Raw genomic sequence first — 18,046 nt, forward strand, 5'->3', positions numbered from 1 at the left:
ACATCTGCAAATATTGCCTGTGCATTATTCTAAAAAACAGTTAGGTCTGAGCACACAGCTAAAATGTACCTAGTGCCCCGGTCTAGCACTGACAACCTGATAAGCTCCATTAGTTAAATCGGCTTTTCATTTTCCGGCATAGAGACCTGGCTCTGGCAACATAAGCCTATTAAATTTGTGCTTGTATATATGGATAGAAAAAAATACCAACTCTTTCGAATGTTTATTACAAAGTAACTGCTCATTAAAGGAAAACTATACCCTCAAAATGAATACTTGAGCAACAGATAGTTTATATCAAATGAAGTGGCATATTAAAGAATCTTACCAAACTGGAATATATATTTAAGTAAATATTGCCCTTTAACATCTCTTGACTTGAACCACCATTTTGTGATGGTCTGTGTGCTGCCTCAGAGATCACCTGACCAGAAATAACACAGCTCTAATTGTAACAGGAGGTAGTGAGGAAGCAAAAGACATAACTCTGTATGTTAATTGGCTCGTGTGACCTAACATGTATGGTTTGTTTGGTATGTTTGTGTGCACCGTGAATCCTACAATCCCAGGGGGCGGCCCTTATTTTTTAAAATGTTTAAAATAGTTTTCTATTTATGATTACTCAATGGCACATACTACTTAAAAAGTATATTATTATGAAAATGGTTTATTTACATTAAGCAGTGTTTTACATATGAGCTGTATTATGCCATATCTTTTTATAGAGACCTACATTGTTTGAGGGTATAGTTTTCCTTTATTAAAAATTTTCTCGGTTAGAATATCTCCCTTTGTATTGTGATCACTATCCTAATCTTCCATATTGAGTTTCAGTGCCAAAGTGTAGCACACATTGTGGTAGCTGTTAGCATTTTCCCTCTTCTACCAGGGTGTCTTTGTCTAATGTAATGATTTCATGTTTTTACTTTTACACCTGGCTATAGGTGTTACATTACAACTTTTAATATTAACAATCTCTTCAGTCTGCAGCAGCTGCCTCTATTCTTGCAAATGCGTCACCTCTGACCCTTATGACATCACCGCTCTCTGTAACAAATCCAAGTGTGACGACTGCTTCGCTTGGCCCGTTTGGAATGCTTGGCGGTTTGGTTCCAGTCACCATGCCATTCCAGTTTCCCTTGGAGCTGCTCAGTTTTGGAAGCGACACCCCTGGTGTGGTAACATCTCCAGGTTCGACCTCTGCAGCTTTCCATCACAACCTCACTCAAAGTAAGGACTCTGTTTTTGTTTTTGTTTTTTATCATTTTGATATTTTATGAGTAAATGGCAACTAAAAGCACTAGTATTACCAAAACTATTAACTTGCCCTGATTCACTATAACGGGTTTCCTCTATTTTTAACCCTAATCCATAACTTCAAAATTTTGTTTAGTAATAGAATGTTCCTTCTACCACTAGGTGAAAACTAGCGGAAGGAAATCTCTAGAATCCTTATTTTTATTGTAGCAATGCTGGCAGGAAACACATCATCTCAGAATTCTTGCCACTCCAGATAGACAATAGCCAGGATTTGGGTGTTGCCATAGATCTAAGCTCTTAAACTAACGGAGAGCCAGGCTACTGTCTTGGCAAGTCTTTCTTATCCCTGTAAGGGTTGTTCACCTCTAAACTAGGGGGTTATTTACTAAACGCTGAATGAAAAATCACGAAAAAATTAGATGGGTGAAGTCTCAATGATTTTTTGATGTGCGCTGAGTTTTGTGCAATAGCCTGAAGTTTTCTGCTGAAAATTCCGGGAAAAAAAACCGTGAAAAACAGATGGGAAATCTAAAAAACATCGTGAAAATCTGATTTTTTTTTCCTGCAAAGCAAATTTTCGGGAAAGTGTAATAAATAAGCGTAAAAAAACGGAGGGGATTTGATTGGAGTTTGTAGCAGAAAATATTGAGTCAAATTCGGACTTTGATAAATAACCCCCTTAGTATGATGAGAAAGTTATATTCTGAGAACTTGTAATAGGTTTTAATTTTTTTTCTTTTTTGTGTTTGAGTTATTTAGCTTCATATTCAGCAACTCTTCAGTTTCAGCATTCTGGTTGCTATGGTCCAAATTATCCTAGCAACTGTGCACTGATTGGAATAACAGACTGGAATATGAAAAGGAGAGGACCTAAATTGAAAAATGAGTAATAAGTAGCAATAACTATACACTTTTTTTTAGATGGGGTCAGTGACACATATTTGATGGCTGGAAAGAGTCAGAAGAAAAAGGCAAATAATTAAACCTATAAATAACGAAGACTAATTGAAAGATTGCTTAGAATGTGCCATTCCATAATGTACTAAACTAAATATTAACTTAAGGTGAATGGCATATTCAATCTCCCTAATAGTTCCTTGTATATATAATATACATATTCTGAATCTGAAGAAACGTTTACATTTAACAAAAAAAACTTCAGCCCTTCAATAAAAAGTAAAAGGGAAAGTTTTGTAATGCACCCGTTTCAAACCCCTTATGTTTTTGCTTTTGAGAGCATGCTTTTTTCCACTAATTATTACAATCCTAGTAAATTAGTACATTTGTGTTTTGTCAATAGGATGTTACATGCAGGTTAATGCAATAGCTGTAGAATAGATGTAAAGGATAATTGTGAGCATGCACAGGCAGTTATTAATTTAAGGATGCAGAGTATTCTCTGTTCACCCAAGTTTATCCTTTCTATGACAAAGATGATTTTCCTCCAACAGGCGTGTTCCCCTGCCTTGTTGGTAAAGGAGATTGGCTCTCTGTTAATGTGGCCTTGGTATTAATCATCTGTAAATAAGTATCCTGCTGATAAGCTCTTTCCTTGCACCAGATCTGGCATGTTCATTCTGTTCTACCTTACACGTAGTAGTGTACTCATGCCAAACCTGTTCTTGGGAACTCATTGCTCTTTAGTCCTTCTGTCTTCCTTTCGTTTTTGTTTTTCCTTTCTTAGATTTACTAAAAGGCTTACAGACCACCTCTCCACACACACCCACGATATCTCACTCCAGTTTGCCTCCTCACTTGCAACAACAGTTCACAGGTAAGGGAAGTTCCCAAACAGCTGTCACATGGCTGCCTCATTTTAGAAATATAAACTCTTTACATCAAATTGCATTTTGGGAAGGGGTGGTAGATTTATTTCCTTTAGTTTTGGCATTCTGCGCTATATTGCTTTTTCCACATTAAAGTATGAGCAAAGTCCTTTGGTTTTTTTTTTGGTTTTTTTTTATTTACTGGTGGCAAGTAAATCCACACAGCAATTCCAATTAGTCACTTTGAGTGCACGTCTTGGAGCCTGTTCACAGCAGCTTTCCCATGATAAGCAAATAAATATCCATTGACAGCACTTCGAAATTCTTTAAAACCGCCTTTAATAGTTTGCAGTTATTTGCACAGCAACCCGATGTCATGTTGCTGTGCAAATAACTGCAAACTATTAAAGGCGGTTTTAAAGAATTTCGAAGTGCTGTCAAGTAAATCCACACAAAAGAGTTTAAAGCATCAAGCCATAGCCAACCAGTTTTCTACTTGTTTCTAAATGTTAGTTACTCAAATACATATGGAAATGTATCAATATTTTGTTGCTATTCATTTCCTAGCAAAGGAAGCTAATTATTGAGTTGTCTTATTTTCTTGTAACAGATTTTTTTTTAGCTGAAAGGTGGCGATAGATGTGCAGATTTACCTTCACATTGGACGAACGATCATTCGCTGCCATCTCCCGACCTGACACTAACCATTCAGATTAAATAAAGTGGTAGAAGAACAGATCAGCCGATGTTCTGCCCCTGACAGCAATCGTACGAAAGTTATGTCTGACCAAAGCTAGTGACAGACTCCCTCTGATATAGTTAGATCGGCAATACATGCAGAGATATTATCAGTAGCCGACAGAAATTTTCTAACCTGTCTGATCGTCTGAACGACAGATTGCCATGGCACGAAAAATGTCGGGACACTCCACACACTGCCCGAAAATAATATGAAATGGAGATTCGTGCGATTGGATCTTTGCATCTATGGCCAGCTTAACTCTACTTTTAGATTTTGCATAAGACTTCAGTTTTTCTTTATTGATGCAAGCTTCCTACTCAATAAAGAGGCATTTTACCTCCGACCTGCTAAGTTAGAAACAATGGAGAAAACAAAAACACAAAACCACACAAGATAATGCCACTGAACTTTTTTTCATAATTAGTTTTGAGCACTTAAAGCAATTCTATGCTTAGATTCAGTGTCATTAAAACTTAGAAACTGCTTATACCCAAGCCTAGCCATAAAAAGCAGAGAAGAAACATATATTAATACTAATTATGCGCTCCTGTTTGAGAAAAATATATATTTACATAAATTCTATAATCTAAAAGGTCAAAACCTGTACATTATAACTTCTCGTTAAAATTATTTTTAAAAAGGGATTCTGTTACAGGAAAACTTTTTTTTACAAAATGCACTAGTTAATAGCGCAGAATCCTGCATTGAAATCCATTTTCCATATCGCAAACAGTTTTTTTTTTTAATATGTAATTTAGATGTACCGCTAGACAAGATCTTAGTTTCCCAGGTGCCCTCCGCTATGTGCCCATGTGTTCTGATAAACTTCAGTCACTCTTTACTTTTGCATTGCAGGATGGGGTGATGTTGCCCCCCCACAGCCTATCTGTTGTATCAACAGAACAATAGGAAGGTAACAAAATTACAGCTCCAGCTGTGATTCCTCCAGTTAAATTGAGAAAAAGAAAGCTTTTCTGAAAGCAGTTCCATTGTGAAGTGCTGGCTCCTTGTGAAAGCTCAAGTTCAGGCACAGTGACCTGAGATGGCTGCCTATACACCACTATTGCAACTATAGAAAAAAAATGCATGTATCGGTTCAAGAATAATGTTTTAAATGGTAGAATGGATTATTTGCAATGTACGCAGTATAATTTAACAATAAAAATTGACAGAACCCCTTTATACTGTATCTTAATTGGTCATTTTACCCTTTTGTATAATCTCTATCTATACATTTACCACAACTTCCTGTTTTATAAGTGGCTGTAGCCTGTGAAGTATTTTTCACCCTCATAGAATATTTTTGACTGGAGAAACACTTCTTGAAATTGTTCGTTATTTAATACACTCTTTTACTAGCAGAATTTTTTTGTCTCACATGCATCAAACCAATGGGGATACTTAACAGTTTGTGTTTGTTTTTGCTGGAATGTTCATGTCTTTATATGGAATTGCAGTTATCCTCCCAAAAGGTCCCCATAGACACAAAGGTTTTTCTTGCCGAACGACTGATTTTAGTGAAGTCCGACCAATCCTTCGAAATTATTGTGTGGTTACTGGGATTCGAACGATCGTACATCTTATGATTTTTCGGCCGACATCTGTCAGAAAATTGATCCGCCAGGTTAAAAAATCGGTCCCAGTGCAATCTATCTATGTTTGCAGGGACAAGCAAGCAGCTCCCCTTTGTTTTCCTGGTAAATGGTCTTTTTAGTTGATGGACAATTCGTACGGTTGTTTTGACATAATAGTGGTCTCACGATGACGATCGGATCTTTTAAAAAAATCTTTACATCTATGGCCAGCTTTAGTCACGTAAGCAACAGTTCCAAGTTTACCTTTGTAGCTCAAAAGCCTAATTCCACATGTTTTTAAACAACTTGGTCCCACAAATCTTTCACTCTCTAATAAGAGATGAAATCCGTTTATTAACACATTTCCAATATTTTATTTTTAATTTTTTTCTGGTTATTATATCCTCCAAAAGTTGGCACTGTCAACATTTTCAAGTAAGTGAAAATAGAAATGAAAATTGTCCAGGTAGACCCACTGTAACCAGTATGGGTTTTGCATTAGAACAGTTTTCTGAAAATGTAAACCATAATCTTCTACCTCCTCCAGCCTAAACTGTGTAGATTTGGTATTTATTGATGGCTGTTTACCGTTTTGCATGGTACATTCTATGAAAAAATAAAAGTTCATTAACAAGATTGATGTACCTCTGAGCTCACAATAAACAATATCAATCTTGTGCATGAAGTACCATGCAAAAAACGTTACTAAAGCCAGTTTTTGCATTGAGGGTAATGTGTTTACTGTGGTCAGGAGCAAAACGGCAGTTAGAAGAAAAGGTCACTTTATCAAACTGTACGCTTATCAATATTAGTTTAATTTTCAGAAAAGTAGGCATCAAACTTGTAACAGCTGGATAGCAAGAAGTAGTTCACTGTACAGCGTTGTCACCATCCAAGAGTTATGAAATGATTAGTAAGGGCCAGTTCTTAAGAACTACAAGGATCTGCCATGTAGTACACATGCATATTAAAGTGTGAGTGTGTGTGGCATTTCTTTGTTAGAAGTGAGTTTCGCAGCCTGCAGCTAAATTGGGTTTTTGTTTATCTATAGAGCTGTCCATTACCCCATATTAGATGGTAAAGGGGGAATATAGCAAAAATAAGCATTTATTATAAGCTTTGTCTCGCTCGTTAAAAATTCAGACCTATTGTCTGAAATAATCAAGTTAATCTTTGCTATCTCCATCTCAACATCTGTCTCTTTACATTCTCTGTTCATTCAGTAGTCTGATTTTGATTGATAGATCTAATGTAGCCCTTTGAGGCCCCTTTTGCCTAGAAGATTAGAAGTATTAGAGCCAGGGCCAGAACTAAGGGTAAGAAGCAGAGGCACGTGCCTAGGGTGCAACGAAGTGGGGTGCCAAGTACGTTCTTCCTCTTTCGCCTACCCTTGTTCCCCCACTAGCACTCTCTGGCGTTCTCCTCCTCATGGCCGTTTCCCTTTAGTTTGTACAAATAAAAAAACGTTTTGTAATTTTGATTTCAATGGGACACTATTATCACAAAACTGGTTTCCTGTAGGTTAAGAGATACCACAATAAAGTGGTAGCACTTTGTGTTGGACAGCAGTGTTATATTTTAATGCACCCTTAATTGCACATATACAGATAAGTTATATATAAAATTAATTTATAAAGGACATTTCTTGTATGTAAAATTTGATCGAAAATAATTCACTTACGTACACAGATAAATAGTTAATGTGTGGGTTTAAAAAATATATAATCTATATTACACTTCAGGAGGTACAAATATCTGCTCTGTACAGCTCTGCACATTTGCAGTTTTCATTTCATCCGTTTTCCTTTAGGCTTGTGGCACATTGGGCATTTTATGAATGACCCAGGGAAACTTGCAGGAAGATAATGCACTGAATTCTATTTCTCTTAAACTCTTAAAGTGATACTGACACTAACAAAAACTACTTTTTAAAATATGTACATTAAGTTACCTATAGGTAATGCTGATTGTTTTTTGCTGAGAGAGTTGTTGAAGTTTCTAAACCGGACTGTTTTTCCAACCTGACTGTCCCATCTCTGCTTGTCGGTTAAAGTTTCTAATGCTAACGGACTCCTGCTGCACAAATATGGCAGCCCCCTCATAGACGGGTTATGGTAGATGTAAAAAAAAAAAAAAAAAAGGTTTAATTTCTGAAGTCAGTATCTCTTTAAGCATGTTTATTTTTACATTATACATGCTTTCAAACACTGAATCTCACTAGTCTTTATTTTATTTTCCCTTTCTACAGATGGGGGTCAAAATAAAGGAGACGCAAAACTACCACGTAAAAATCGGTGACAGCTAAGAAAGTGAAAGAAGAGATCAAAGGTTTATGTTTTTCTGATTGGCCAGGAGCTGCCATATCAGAAAGTGCTTTTCCAGCAGCACAAGCTGCCATGTGCGGTCTATGTTTACATTAATCTTATCCCAAGCACTGTGCAGAGCAGAAGAATTACTTGATCAAAAAGAAGACTGGATAAAGACTGGGCTGTGCATGACTGGCTATAAGACTGTGCTACAAATCTACAAAAGGTTTTTTTATGATGCACAAAATGATGGAAGCATACTACCCCCTCCCTAATACATTGAAATAGATTCTTATTTTTGTTGCTGATCATAAAGACCGTGCAATCATTGTTCAGAAGTTTGCATTCCATTTTATTTTATGGAACGGATTACAGCACAAGCTTAACAATGTTCAATTACAAAAAAAACAAAAAACGTGAACATGTTGTCCCCATCCCTCTTTTAAAATATCAGGTATTGATGAAATGGAGCAAAATGAGGAGTGGAAACTTATTTTTTTTCAATAATACATGTGATCATTAGAGAAAGTAATTCTATCTATAATTGCGCCCACCCTTGTCTGTCTTTAGTTCTTGCCATAATAGATAGCTATATCCAAATCATCCAAAAATCATATTTTTCAAAAGTAGCTTTTTAAAAAATATTAGAATATTACTTTGCAAATCGTGTTTTAGTGTGGGCATTTTATCTCCCTGTCTTGAGCAGGTAATTTATTAATTCATCCATAGGTTGAAGCAAGTGCTGCATCGGCAGTAAAGTTAAATTTATATGTTCGCATTGAAATGACCAAGCTGAAATTTCCAGTTAAACAACAGTGAAAGAATTATTGTAACCCTACAAGAGGAAATTTAGGAAAAGAGAGGACTGAAATGGTGGATACCCTCTACAATTAAACATAGGTTTTAACATAGGTTTATTTTGCTGTTACTAACTATCGAATAACAAAGGTTTAATTGGGTTTTTTTCACTGCCGAAATTCTTGGAAAAAGAAAAAACTTAAAGCAATGTTTCAATGCAAGTTACATTCTTTCAGATATGTTATTTTACAGTGTTCAGTTAAAGGGAGGATGTTGAGGAAAGTGGCCTCTGCCAAAGCAGCAGGCAAAATCATGTAAACTTCTACTGGGCTTCAGACTGGTGCTTGGAAGGTCCTCAAGTCTCAAAAATGCTCTGCAGTGTTACTTGAGATTCATCAGCTGCACTTGGATTTTTGCTGGATTTATCACTGGTAATTAAATATCCCAAAGGGACATTCAGTAATGCTTGCATAATTCTACTTTTGACGGATTTATGTGAAACTGACATTCCGGACAAGAACAATGGAGCACATAAGACCTCTAAGTTGGACCTCCTCTATGAACTCTTTTAGATTTAAAGGTTCGCTCTCTCCGTTGCCTTGCTTATTTGACTTAGAGCCTTGGTTCATCCGAAATTTAGTTATTTTGAAAGAGCATTTATCTGGCCACCCCCTTTCCTTAATTTTGTTTTGCTACCAAAAAGCAATAATTCTGTCTTACTTAATAGCAGATGATAGTATTTATTTGTGTAGACTCATTATCATTGCTGAACATTCTCTGTTATTGTATCAAGATGGCATTGCAGTGGGTTTGGTTTTCCTGCATCTCTTATAGCCAGTCAAGTTGAACACAGTTACAAACACATCTAGCAAGAGTAACTGCTATGAGCCAGTTCTCCTGCTTGGAGGGCAATAAAGGGATGGACTGTTTTATATATAAATATATATTTAACCACCACAATTAACACAAGAAGACCTGTATTTCAGCTGGCTATTGGAGAAATGCAGTGTGTAGTTTTGGACTTTGGGGTAGAAAGTGGTCCTTGTTGCTGCTATAAGTCTGACCTTTGCAGAAAAAGCTTCAAAATAGTTTACAGTTGTTTCACTTCACACGTCCTGTTAACAGTTGAACTGAATCGAATAACCCATTAACTTGAGTTAGATCATCATCCTCTTGGAAGAGTCATTTAGTCACAACCATTTTATGTACAATTTTGTTCAGGGATTTTTGCGGGTCTAATTTCCTAATGGATTGCTAGAAATGGATACAAGTGGTAATTCGTTTTTGACTTTCACCAGACCTAGAAATTAATAGGATGCTGCTTTACGCAAGACCGGAAGTAACTGTAAGAATAATATAGAACTGTTGGGGAAAGTTTCAATTAGAATCTTGGGTCTGTGTCATTGACACAGCTCTCACTATTCCATAATGCAAATGTTGTACTACTTTGTTTTAGTCTCCATCTACCCTTTGAAATTACAGATCACTATTTAAGTGCCTTTTATTTCTTGTTCTTTAGTTTAAATTCTCATAATGGTGCCAGGTACTTTATAACCCTGTCTACTCAGAGGAAATTCGGCATCGATTTTTCATTACCTGTCACCAACACTAGTGAATCTTATTCTGAAGAGGATCCCAAATAAAATTGTGACATTTTTACGTGCTTTTCAATTGATCCAGGTAGTCTCTAAAAAAAATTTAAAAAATGAGTGTTCTGTCTATTATGTATATGTGTCCGTAAGAGGTGCCTTTTCTGGCAGTAGGGATATCCACAACCCTGGCAATCCCGACAGTAGAATCCCGTTGATTGTGGAAACGCAAAGATTTTTTTTTTGAGTGGGGGGGGGTTAAGTGGGTGCAATTTTTGGGGCAAGAGAAATGTGCAGAAACTTAGTATTTAAATATTAAAAACTATTAAAACTACATTGTGGTTTTTTTTTTTCCTCGGTAATGTGTATATTTTTTTTGTTGCTTTTGGTGTGATTATTTATGACGCGTTCAAAGAAAAGGTATGTTCTGTCTCTGCTGTTAAGAATAACCACTGCTTTTTTGCAATTTTAATTTGTGCCCTCTCCACCTACAATAAACATTGTACGTTATCTATCATATTTAACCTTCTTTGTGACTGCTGTATGTCTGTATATGTTGCCTTTTTTCCAATGTTTTATCTGTTTTGCAATGGAAAAATAATTGCTGCAGTCACAAATGGGTTAAGGTTGAAGGTTTTGGTAAATTATTCTCAAGGAATTAAAGGGATTATCTCACAGGAAAATGTTTTTCAAAATGCATCAGTTAATAGTGCTGCTTTTAATTTTGAAATCTGACATGGTGATAGTTATGTTGATAGTTTCACAGGTGCCCTCACTCATGTGACTTGTGCTCTGATAAACTTCAGTCACTCTTTAGGCTAGTCACCAAAAACAACAATCTTCCAGCACACAATATATGTATTTTCTACTGGGAGGATCACGCAAAAGATGTGTTCACCTTCTCATACCTCATACCTTATAGCTCAAAGTAGAAAAATAGCAGCACTCCCATCTTGTAAAAATAAATCTGGAGCTGCTGTATGAATAATAAAGGTTGTTTTATTTTTACAAGTTGGGAGTGCTGCTATTTTTCTACTCTTTGGGCTAGTGCCAGTCTAGGAGATTTTCTCTTTTAGAGTGGTTACCTCTCAGAGAACTGTTTTATTACTGTTACTGCTATTTTTCAGTGGGGCAAAAAAAAAAATCTGATGTCCAAATCTTCTCTGACATAAATGTGAAATAAGCCTCGTTAGATCAGCTTGTAAGATTTATTGGCAGATGAAGTACCTCAACCTGAGCAACTACTCAAAAGTAGCTTGCCAGGCGGTCTATGGCTTATTCACAGGCTTGTCCTTTTGTAATAGTGATCATTTGATTAAGAAATGGCTAATTTTGAATCTAGTCTAAATGGCTACAAGGGTCCCTTAACACCACACTCTTTTGTGGCCCATAAAAATATTTTTGTAATATTTGGCCTTCTTAAATGAATAAAAATACATTTTATAGCAAGGTGTATTTTTAAGCTAGAGTTATAGTTTTTAAAATACACTCAGTGGTGCTTGAAAGTTTTTGAACCCTTTTGAATATTTAGTATTTCTGCATAAACATTACCTAAATGTGATTTGTTTTTCACTCAAGTTCTAAAACTAGATAATTTCAACAAATTGGGCAAAAACATTACACTTTATTTTTTGTGGAAAATTATCCAAAGTTAAATATTTGTGTATGGGGAAACTAAGTGAACCTCTAGGAAGATTATAAAGTTTGTGTGTGAGGCCCTGTCTTATTTAAAGAACAGAAATATGGCTCTTCCTTATCCAAATCTGATCTTAAAGGGATTCTGTCACAATTTTTATTTCTAAATGACAGTTTTTTGGTTGTGATATTGGAGTGGAGACAAACATCTCAGTGCATTGTGCCTGAGCTTTGAGAAGGAGCCAGCACTTCTGGATGGAGCTGCTTTGAGAAGGCTATTGTTTCTCCATTTCCCATTGTATTATACCAAGGCATGGGTCACCCACCTAGGGGTAGACATGAGAATAGCACCCAAGCAGGAAAAATAAGTGGTTTTTTTTTTCCTTCTTGGGGGGGGGATCACCACAAGAGCAAGGAGTGTTTGGGAGATCTCAAAGAACACATGTCGAAGTCTAAACTAAAGGCCTCTCTTGCGTTGCCAAATGTCAATATTCATGAGTCTACCTTCAAGAGAGAAAGCTGCTACTATCCAAAAAGAACGTTGACTAGTTTGCAAAAGACCATGTGGATAAGTCTGAAGGCTATTCAAGAGATGTCCTGTGTACCGTTGAGACCAAAATAGAACTTTTTGGCTTGCAAGAAAAGAATTCATTCTACAAAAGGCAAACATTGCATTCCAGCACAAGAACCTTTTTCCATTATTGATGGAACTATGAAGTCTGAAATGTACCAGCAAATTGCAGCAAAATGTCATGCTATCCATCTGTGAACTAAAGTGTCAAAAGAATTCTCCATGGAACAAGACAACAACCATAAATAATATAGGTTGATTTAACAAAGAATGTGTAGAGTGGAAGAAAGCTTATGTGTTTGAACGGCCAAGTTAAAGTCCTGACATTAATCCTGTAAAAAAGTTATGAAAGTACCTAAAGTGTACAGTATCTCCTCTCTTTGATTCTTGAAACTACCAGTGGTAGCAGGATATACTGTAGAATGAAGGTGAAGCTACAGATTTTTAGAAATTGTCCTGTGTCCAGGTTTAACCGTGAATCTCTGCGCTGACCAGCATGGTATTTGTTTCTAGAAACTGGGTGAATTCACAATTGAGTTGGTGTTAAATAGGAGGTAACGTGTTTACTCCAGAAAATCATCAAATGAAAAATTCATGATGAACTGCAACTTTTCTTTTTCTTCACCCTACTTGAAAAAAAATTTTACTCAAAAAGATTTTACCCATTAACACTATTTTAAAATTGAAGTTGTACTTCAATTTGTATGGAGAAATTAGGTACAACAATTCTGGCACAAGGACATGAATTTGATCATTTAATTCCAATGCATTTTTAATTCATAGATTGTTCCTATCTGAAGTGGATGCTTTGTACTAAGGAAAGGATGACAGGCAACTTGAGAAGTGTTAAAGCAAGACAATAGGGGTTAGGTCAGTTACAGTATTATGGGAAAACAAGTTAAAATACATGCATGTCATTAGATTTGTGACACAGGGCTAGTCAAATGGGCAGCAAAGTGGCAAATTAAAGGGGTAGTTTACCATATATAACAAACTAAAAGTTAACTTAAAGGTGAACCTCCCCTTTAAAAGTTTAATGTTCCTGTCTGGCAGCTCATTAATTCAGGTGCAGATACTGAACAGTTACAATTTTGCTACATTAGTTGAAGCATTTCTCTTTGTAAAATTAGCAATTATTGTATCAATTCTAACAGCTGCCTTTAATGAGGGATTCTACAAGCAAATGTATAAACTTAATGTATTATTTCTGTAGAACAGAGTTGGTGCTCCCCCCCGTCCCAGCTGCACTGGGGGAAACACAAAAAGGTGAAAAATGAGTATTGAAATGCTAATATTAGACAAATGGTCAAACAAATCTTTATTCTAGTGAACAATCTGAAAACAACTGAATGGAAGAAAGTGGGAAGACAAATATAAGTATGCATTTTATATTCACTGACATACCAATAACCCGTGTGAGTGCTAAATAAATTATTAAGCTCATTTTATTATCCAGTTCATATAAGTGACAATATAGAACTGGGAAGGTGTGTAACAAAGTTAATAAAGACGATGGAGGATCAGTGGTAAGAAGGCAGGATTTCTCCAATTGGAACTGGGCAAGAAGCAGCTATAAGGGATATAATCATTAAATAAAGAAGATATATTACCGTGTCATGTCTATTGTACACTAGAGGGCAGTGCTGTATATCTTTGTGTATGGTGCTTATTTAAACAGTAACCAACTGGAATATATGTGATTAGTTTATAGCACAAGACAGTGTAATTTCCATATTTTTTCCTTATTATTTCTAAAAGCATACTAAATGTTTTACTGACATTGAAAACATAGCTATATTAAGATTCTTATGAAATTATCCTTACATAGCCCCTCTGCTTTAAGATAAGCTGAGAAATTTGTTGCACACATTTCATTTCATGTAAAATTCTCTGGTACAGATAGGAAATCCGTTATCAGGAAACCCATTATCCCAAAAGCTCTGAGTTACTAAAAGGCCGTCTCTCATAGAAACCATTTTATCAAAACAATCCAAATGTTTAAAAATGATTTCCTTTTTCTCTGTAATAATAAAACAGTGCCTTCTACTTGATTGCAACTAATATTTAGGTAAGCCTTATTGGAAGCAAGACCAGCCTATTGGGTTTATTTAATGTTTAAATTATTTTATAGTAGAAGGAAGGCATCCTGCACTCAGGGGTGCCAAATGTTAGGCACACCCAAGTGATTATATTTACTTACCTCAAACCCTGGGCTGGAACTCCTATCAGCAGAAAACTGCACCGGCCCGGGTTATTCCAGTCAGCACCACGGAGCGATCATCTTCCACTTTCTTTGTGCGGCTTTTGCATGCGCAGTAAAACGAAAAGCTGAACTTTAACTTAAGTCATCTATTTTGTTCAACTGCGCATGCGTCTGCCCCGGGAAATTTGAAGCAAGAAGAAGCCGGAAGAGGATGGCTCTGTGGTGCTCACTGGTATAACCCCGGGCCGGTGCAGTTTTCTGCTGATAGGAGCACCTGCCGGGGATTTCAGTTAAGTCAATACAATCACTTGTGGGTGCCTAACATTTGGCACCCCCAAGTGCAGGATGCCATTCCTTATCCTTTAAGGTATGAGGATCCAAATTATTGAATGATCCATTATCTGAAAAACCCCAGGTCCTGAGCATTCTGGATAACGGGCCCCATACCTGTACTGAAATGTAATTTTTTTTTTCCTTTCATGTAAGGTTGTCCTGCAACTCTGTGTTCCAGATGCTGAACTCATACAAAATGCAGCTACAGGGAAGAAGTTTGCCTGTTATAAGCACCTTCTCCGGGTTATGAATTGTTCAGGTCAGGTGATACTGGCACCCAAAGCTGGCAATCCCCAGCCTCTGTACCCCCCCAGCCCAATAACATGATCTACCAATAACCTGCTGCCAGGCCCCCTTCCCCAGCACTATATATAAATTACTGTTCAATGGCCAAGTGTAGCTGATCATAACAGGGGACAGTGACCTTCCTGTCAGTTACATGGATAAAGCAGGGCATGCTGGATATAAAGGCAGCATAGACATTTATAGGGAGGAGTTTTAATAATAATAATAATAATACAGTTTTAATAAGTGGGTTATTTATTAAAGGTCAAGTTGTGAGGGAGTTTATCGAGGGTAGTTTCAGTAAAGACTCAAATTTTTCGGGTTACAAAAAAACTCCCCCAAAGCTGCAAAGAGCCACAATCCGAAAATATTCCAGCTAAAACCTGTCGGATCATGTAGAAGTCAATGGCAGAGGTCCCTTGAACTATCTGAAGATTTTTTAGCCTTCTTGATTTTTGGGGGCTTTTCAGTGGTTTGCACTCGATAACCAGATCAATTTGAGGTTTTCACCCCGATTTCATTCAATCGAGTTTTTTACATTTGGGTTTTTTCATAAGTAAGCAAACATTTGAATTGTGAGTATATTCGAGGAAGAAAAAACCTCACAGACTCAACCTTTGATAAATAACCCCCCGAAATGTGAGTACAGTTACTAGATTTAATTTTACTATGTTGTGTGATAATGGGATGTGAGAAATGAATTGCTATTTGCAGCTCAATCCTTTGCAGATCTTGGTACAGATTCAGTTCTTGAGACTGCAGGTGTGTTGGGCATTGGGGATTAAAACTGCTGCAAGAGTGTTAGCCTGGGGTCACAGAGATTGACGACTAAGGGACCGCCATTAATCTGATGGAGTAGGGAAGGTCAAGTGTGGGACTAGGGGGTTAATCCTTCTGTATTTTTGTGTAACTAAAACATGATTGATCCAACAGCAAAATTATTTTAACCCCCTATCCAAAAATCTCAGAATAATTTATACTGAAACTGCTTATTGGTCTGTGATTTTATGGGTCCCGAGTAGCTGCCTCAGGTTAATCCTGCCAAAAGAGCTGACAGAAAAGGGCAGGTATTGGTATAATACAGGAGCAGGAGGCCAATAAATGAAGGCATGCTAGGGTATCCTTCTACAGTAGGTCTGTAGATTTAGCTGTTACATGGGATAAGCCAGTGGCTGTTCATGCTGCAGAGGCTGATATGAGTTATAGTAGCTGCTGGGACAATCCCGATGCCATATACTGATAGAATGTGACAGCTGGGTGACTTGGGGAGTTCTAGATACTGCAGGAGGCTGATGAAGTCAGCTGACATGGGGGGGGGTTATTCATGTAACAGACAGCTGGAACATCTGGTTTAGGGACAAGTAATTCTGCAGCACAGGGACGACTGAAACACAGGAGTTAATACAGCTGTAGGGAGCTGAGCAGGAACTGTGGGCTGACATGGATGACTTTTGGACTATTGGTAATCATATGGCCATGAGAGTGATAGAAAGAGAATGTTGTATTTAGCAATATACTGCAGATGTGTGTGATGTCATGAGGCTGATTGTCTGTGCTGCTACACTGCAACTGGCAGCCAGGAGTTTTACCCGCATTGTACCTGTGGCCCCACGGTGCATTAGAACTACATATAGAATTGTAGGGGAGATTTTGATTATTGTGGGGTTTTTTCCTTACCATAATTCTGTCACCAAATCACTACCAATCAACCGCAGCTTTGACTCCCTACCTATGGGATTTGATACAATCAGGAGATCACTTGAGTCTTGCTTGATAAATGCTCAAAAGCTTAATCTAGTTTAGATGTAACTCATGTATGTTGCACATTACTTCTAAAACACTGCACAAAAAAAGGTCATGAATAATAAATAAATGACATTACATAATCTTTCAGAATAGTTGTATTCCTTTAACATGGCACAGCTTTCCATTCATTTCAGTGCATCACATTGCAGGTTGCCACTGTCTATGAGACACACATGGACCCTTGGAATTAATAGCACAGAATGTCCTCGTGGGATTCGGTCACAGGCAGCACATGGCACATCTTACTAGTGTTCCTGCAGTCAGTATATTGCAAAGTGACAGTACCCTGCTAGTAAACCAAAATAACCAAAAGACAGCTCATTGTTCCAGTGGATACCACACTTTTCTTGACAACTAATTTTGAAACCATATGTTGGCTCCCCATCCGAAGGGGTTACCCTGCAGCAGGTCCGGACTGAGCATTAAAATAGGCCCTGGCATTTCAGGTACACAGAGGCCCAATCAGCCCACATAGAGGCCCAAACAGCCCCCCATCAGCCCACTAAATACTGACTTTCTATGGGACCTTATAGCAGCCCTTCTGGCATTTGCCAGAACCCACAGATTGCCAGTCCAGGCCTGCCCTGTAGTAAGCTGAATATTCGGCAGCACAGACCTCAGGTTTCTTTCCCCCGGTTAAAAGGCTCTTCTGTGTACCTACAAAATATAGACAATGTTTCCAATTATACTTACTTAGCACTACAATGAAAATAAAAGGGAACATAATGGGGGTTATGTAATAAAAGACTCTAGGTTTGACCAGGAGCATTTACTGGTCACCTGTTTAAAAGCAAACATCTTATTGGTTGCTATCTTATGGTTGCCAGTTACTGCTCCTGGGCAAATTTAGTGCCTTTTATTACATATGGGGGAATGAAAAAAAAATGAGTAACATGGTACAAGGCAGGAGATTGATTTGGTAACAGAAGTCCATAGATTCATCTATTGAGATGTAATATTCTGTATATGGTGCTGATTCAATGTTTTGACCCATTAGAGCCAGAAATCTAAGGTCCCTATGCCATTCACACACAACAGCAAAAGGGAAAGTTCTGCTCTAAACTAAACAGTATAAAATGATGAGATGGGTGCAATAAGGATCGGGCCACATCATTCATACAAACAGATAAAGATATCCTCTGCGCTCACCCATATTAATAAATTAGCAAAATTAAGAT

The 18,046-nt window shown here is 37.3% G+C and overlaps 1 protein-coding gene across 3 annotated transcripts in view; it reads left to right on the top strand.

Moving 5' to 3' along the window:
* LOC108714465 (ubinuclein-2) overlaps window positions 1-10,369 on the top strand; it is a 30,310-nt gene extending 19,941 nt beyond the window's left edge. Inside the window, exons 15-17 of one of the 3 annotated variants that reach the window (XM_018258738.2) lie at window positions 984-1,230; window positions 2,945-3,034; window positions 3,637-3,819. In XM_018258738.2, coding sequence (XP_018114227.1) covers window positions 984-1,230; window positions 2,945-3,034; window positions 3,637-3,665 — 366 coding nt within the window. In that variant the 3' untranslated portion in view covers window positions 3,666-3,819. Of the gene's footprint in view, window positions 1-983; window positions 1,231-2,944; window positions 3,035-3,636; window positions 3,820-7,590 lie in introns of those variants that run through there. The other 2 variants (XM_018258737.2, XM_018258739.2) reach the window with 2 other exon arrangements.
* The last annotated feature ends 7,677 nt before the right edge of the window (window positions 10,370-18,046 follow it).

Source organism: Xenopus laevis, chromosome 4L (genome assembly GCF_017654675.1).
Source record: "Xenopus laevis strain J_2021 chromosome 4L, Xenopus_laevis_v10.1, whole genome shotgun sequence".
Lineage (NCBI taxonomy): Eukaryota > Metazoa > Chordata > Amphibia > Anura > Pipidae > Xenopus > Xenopus laevis.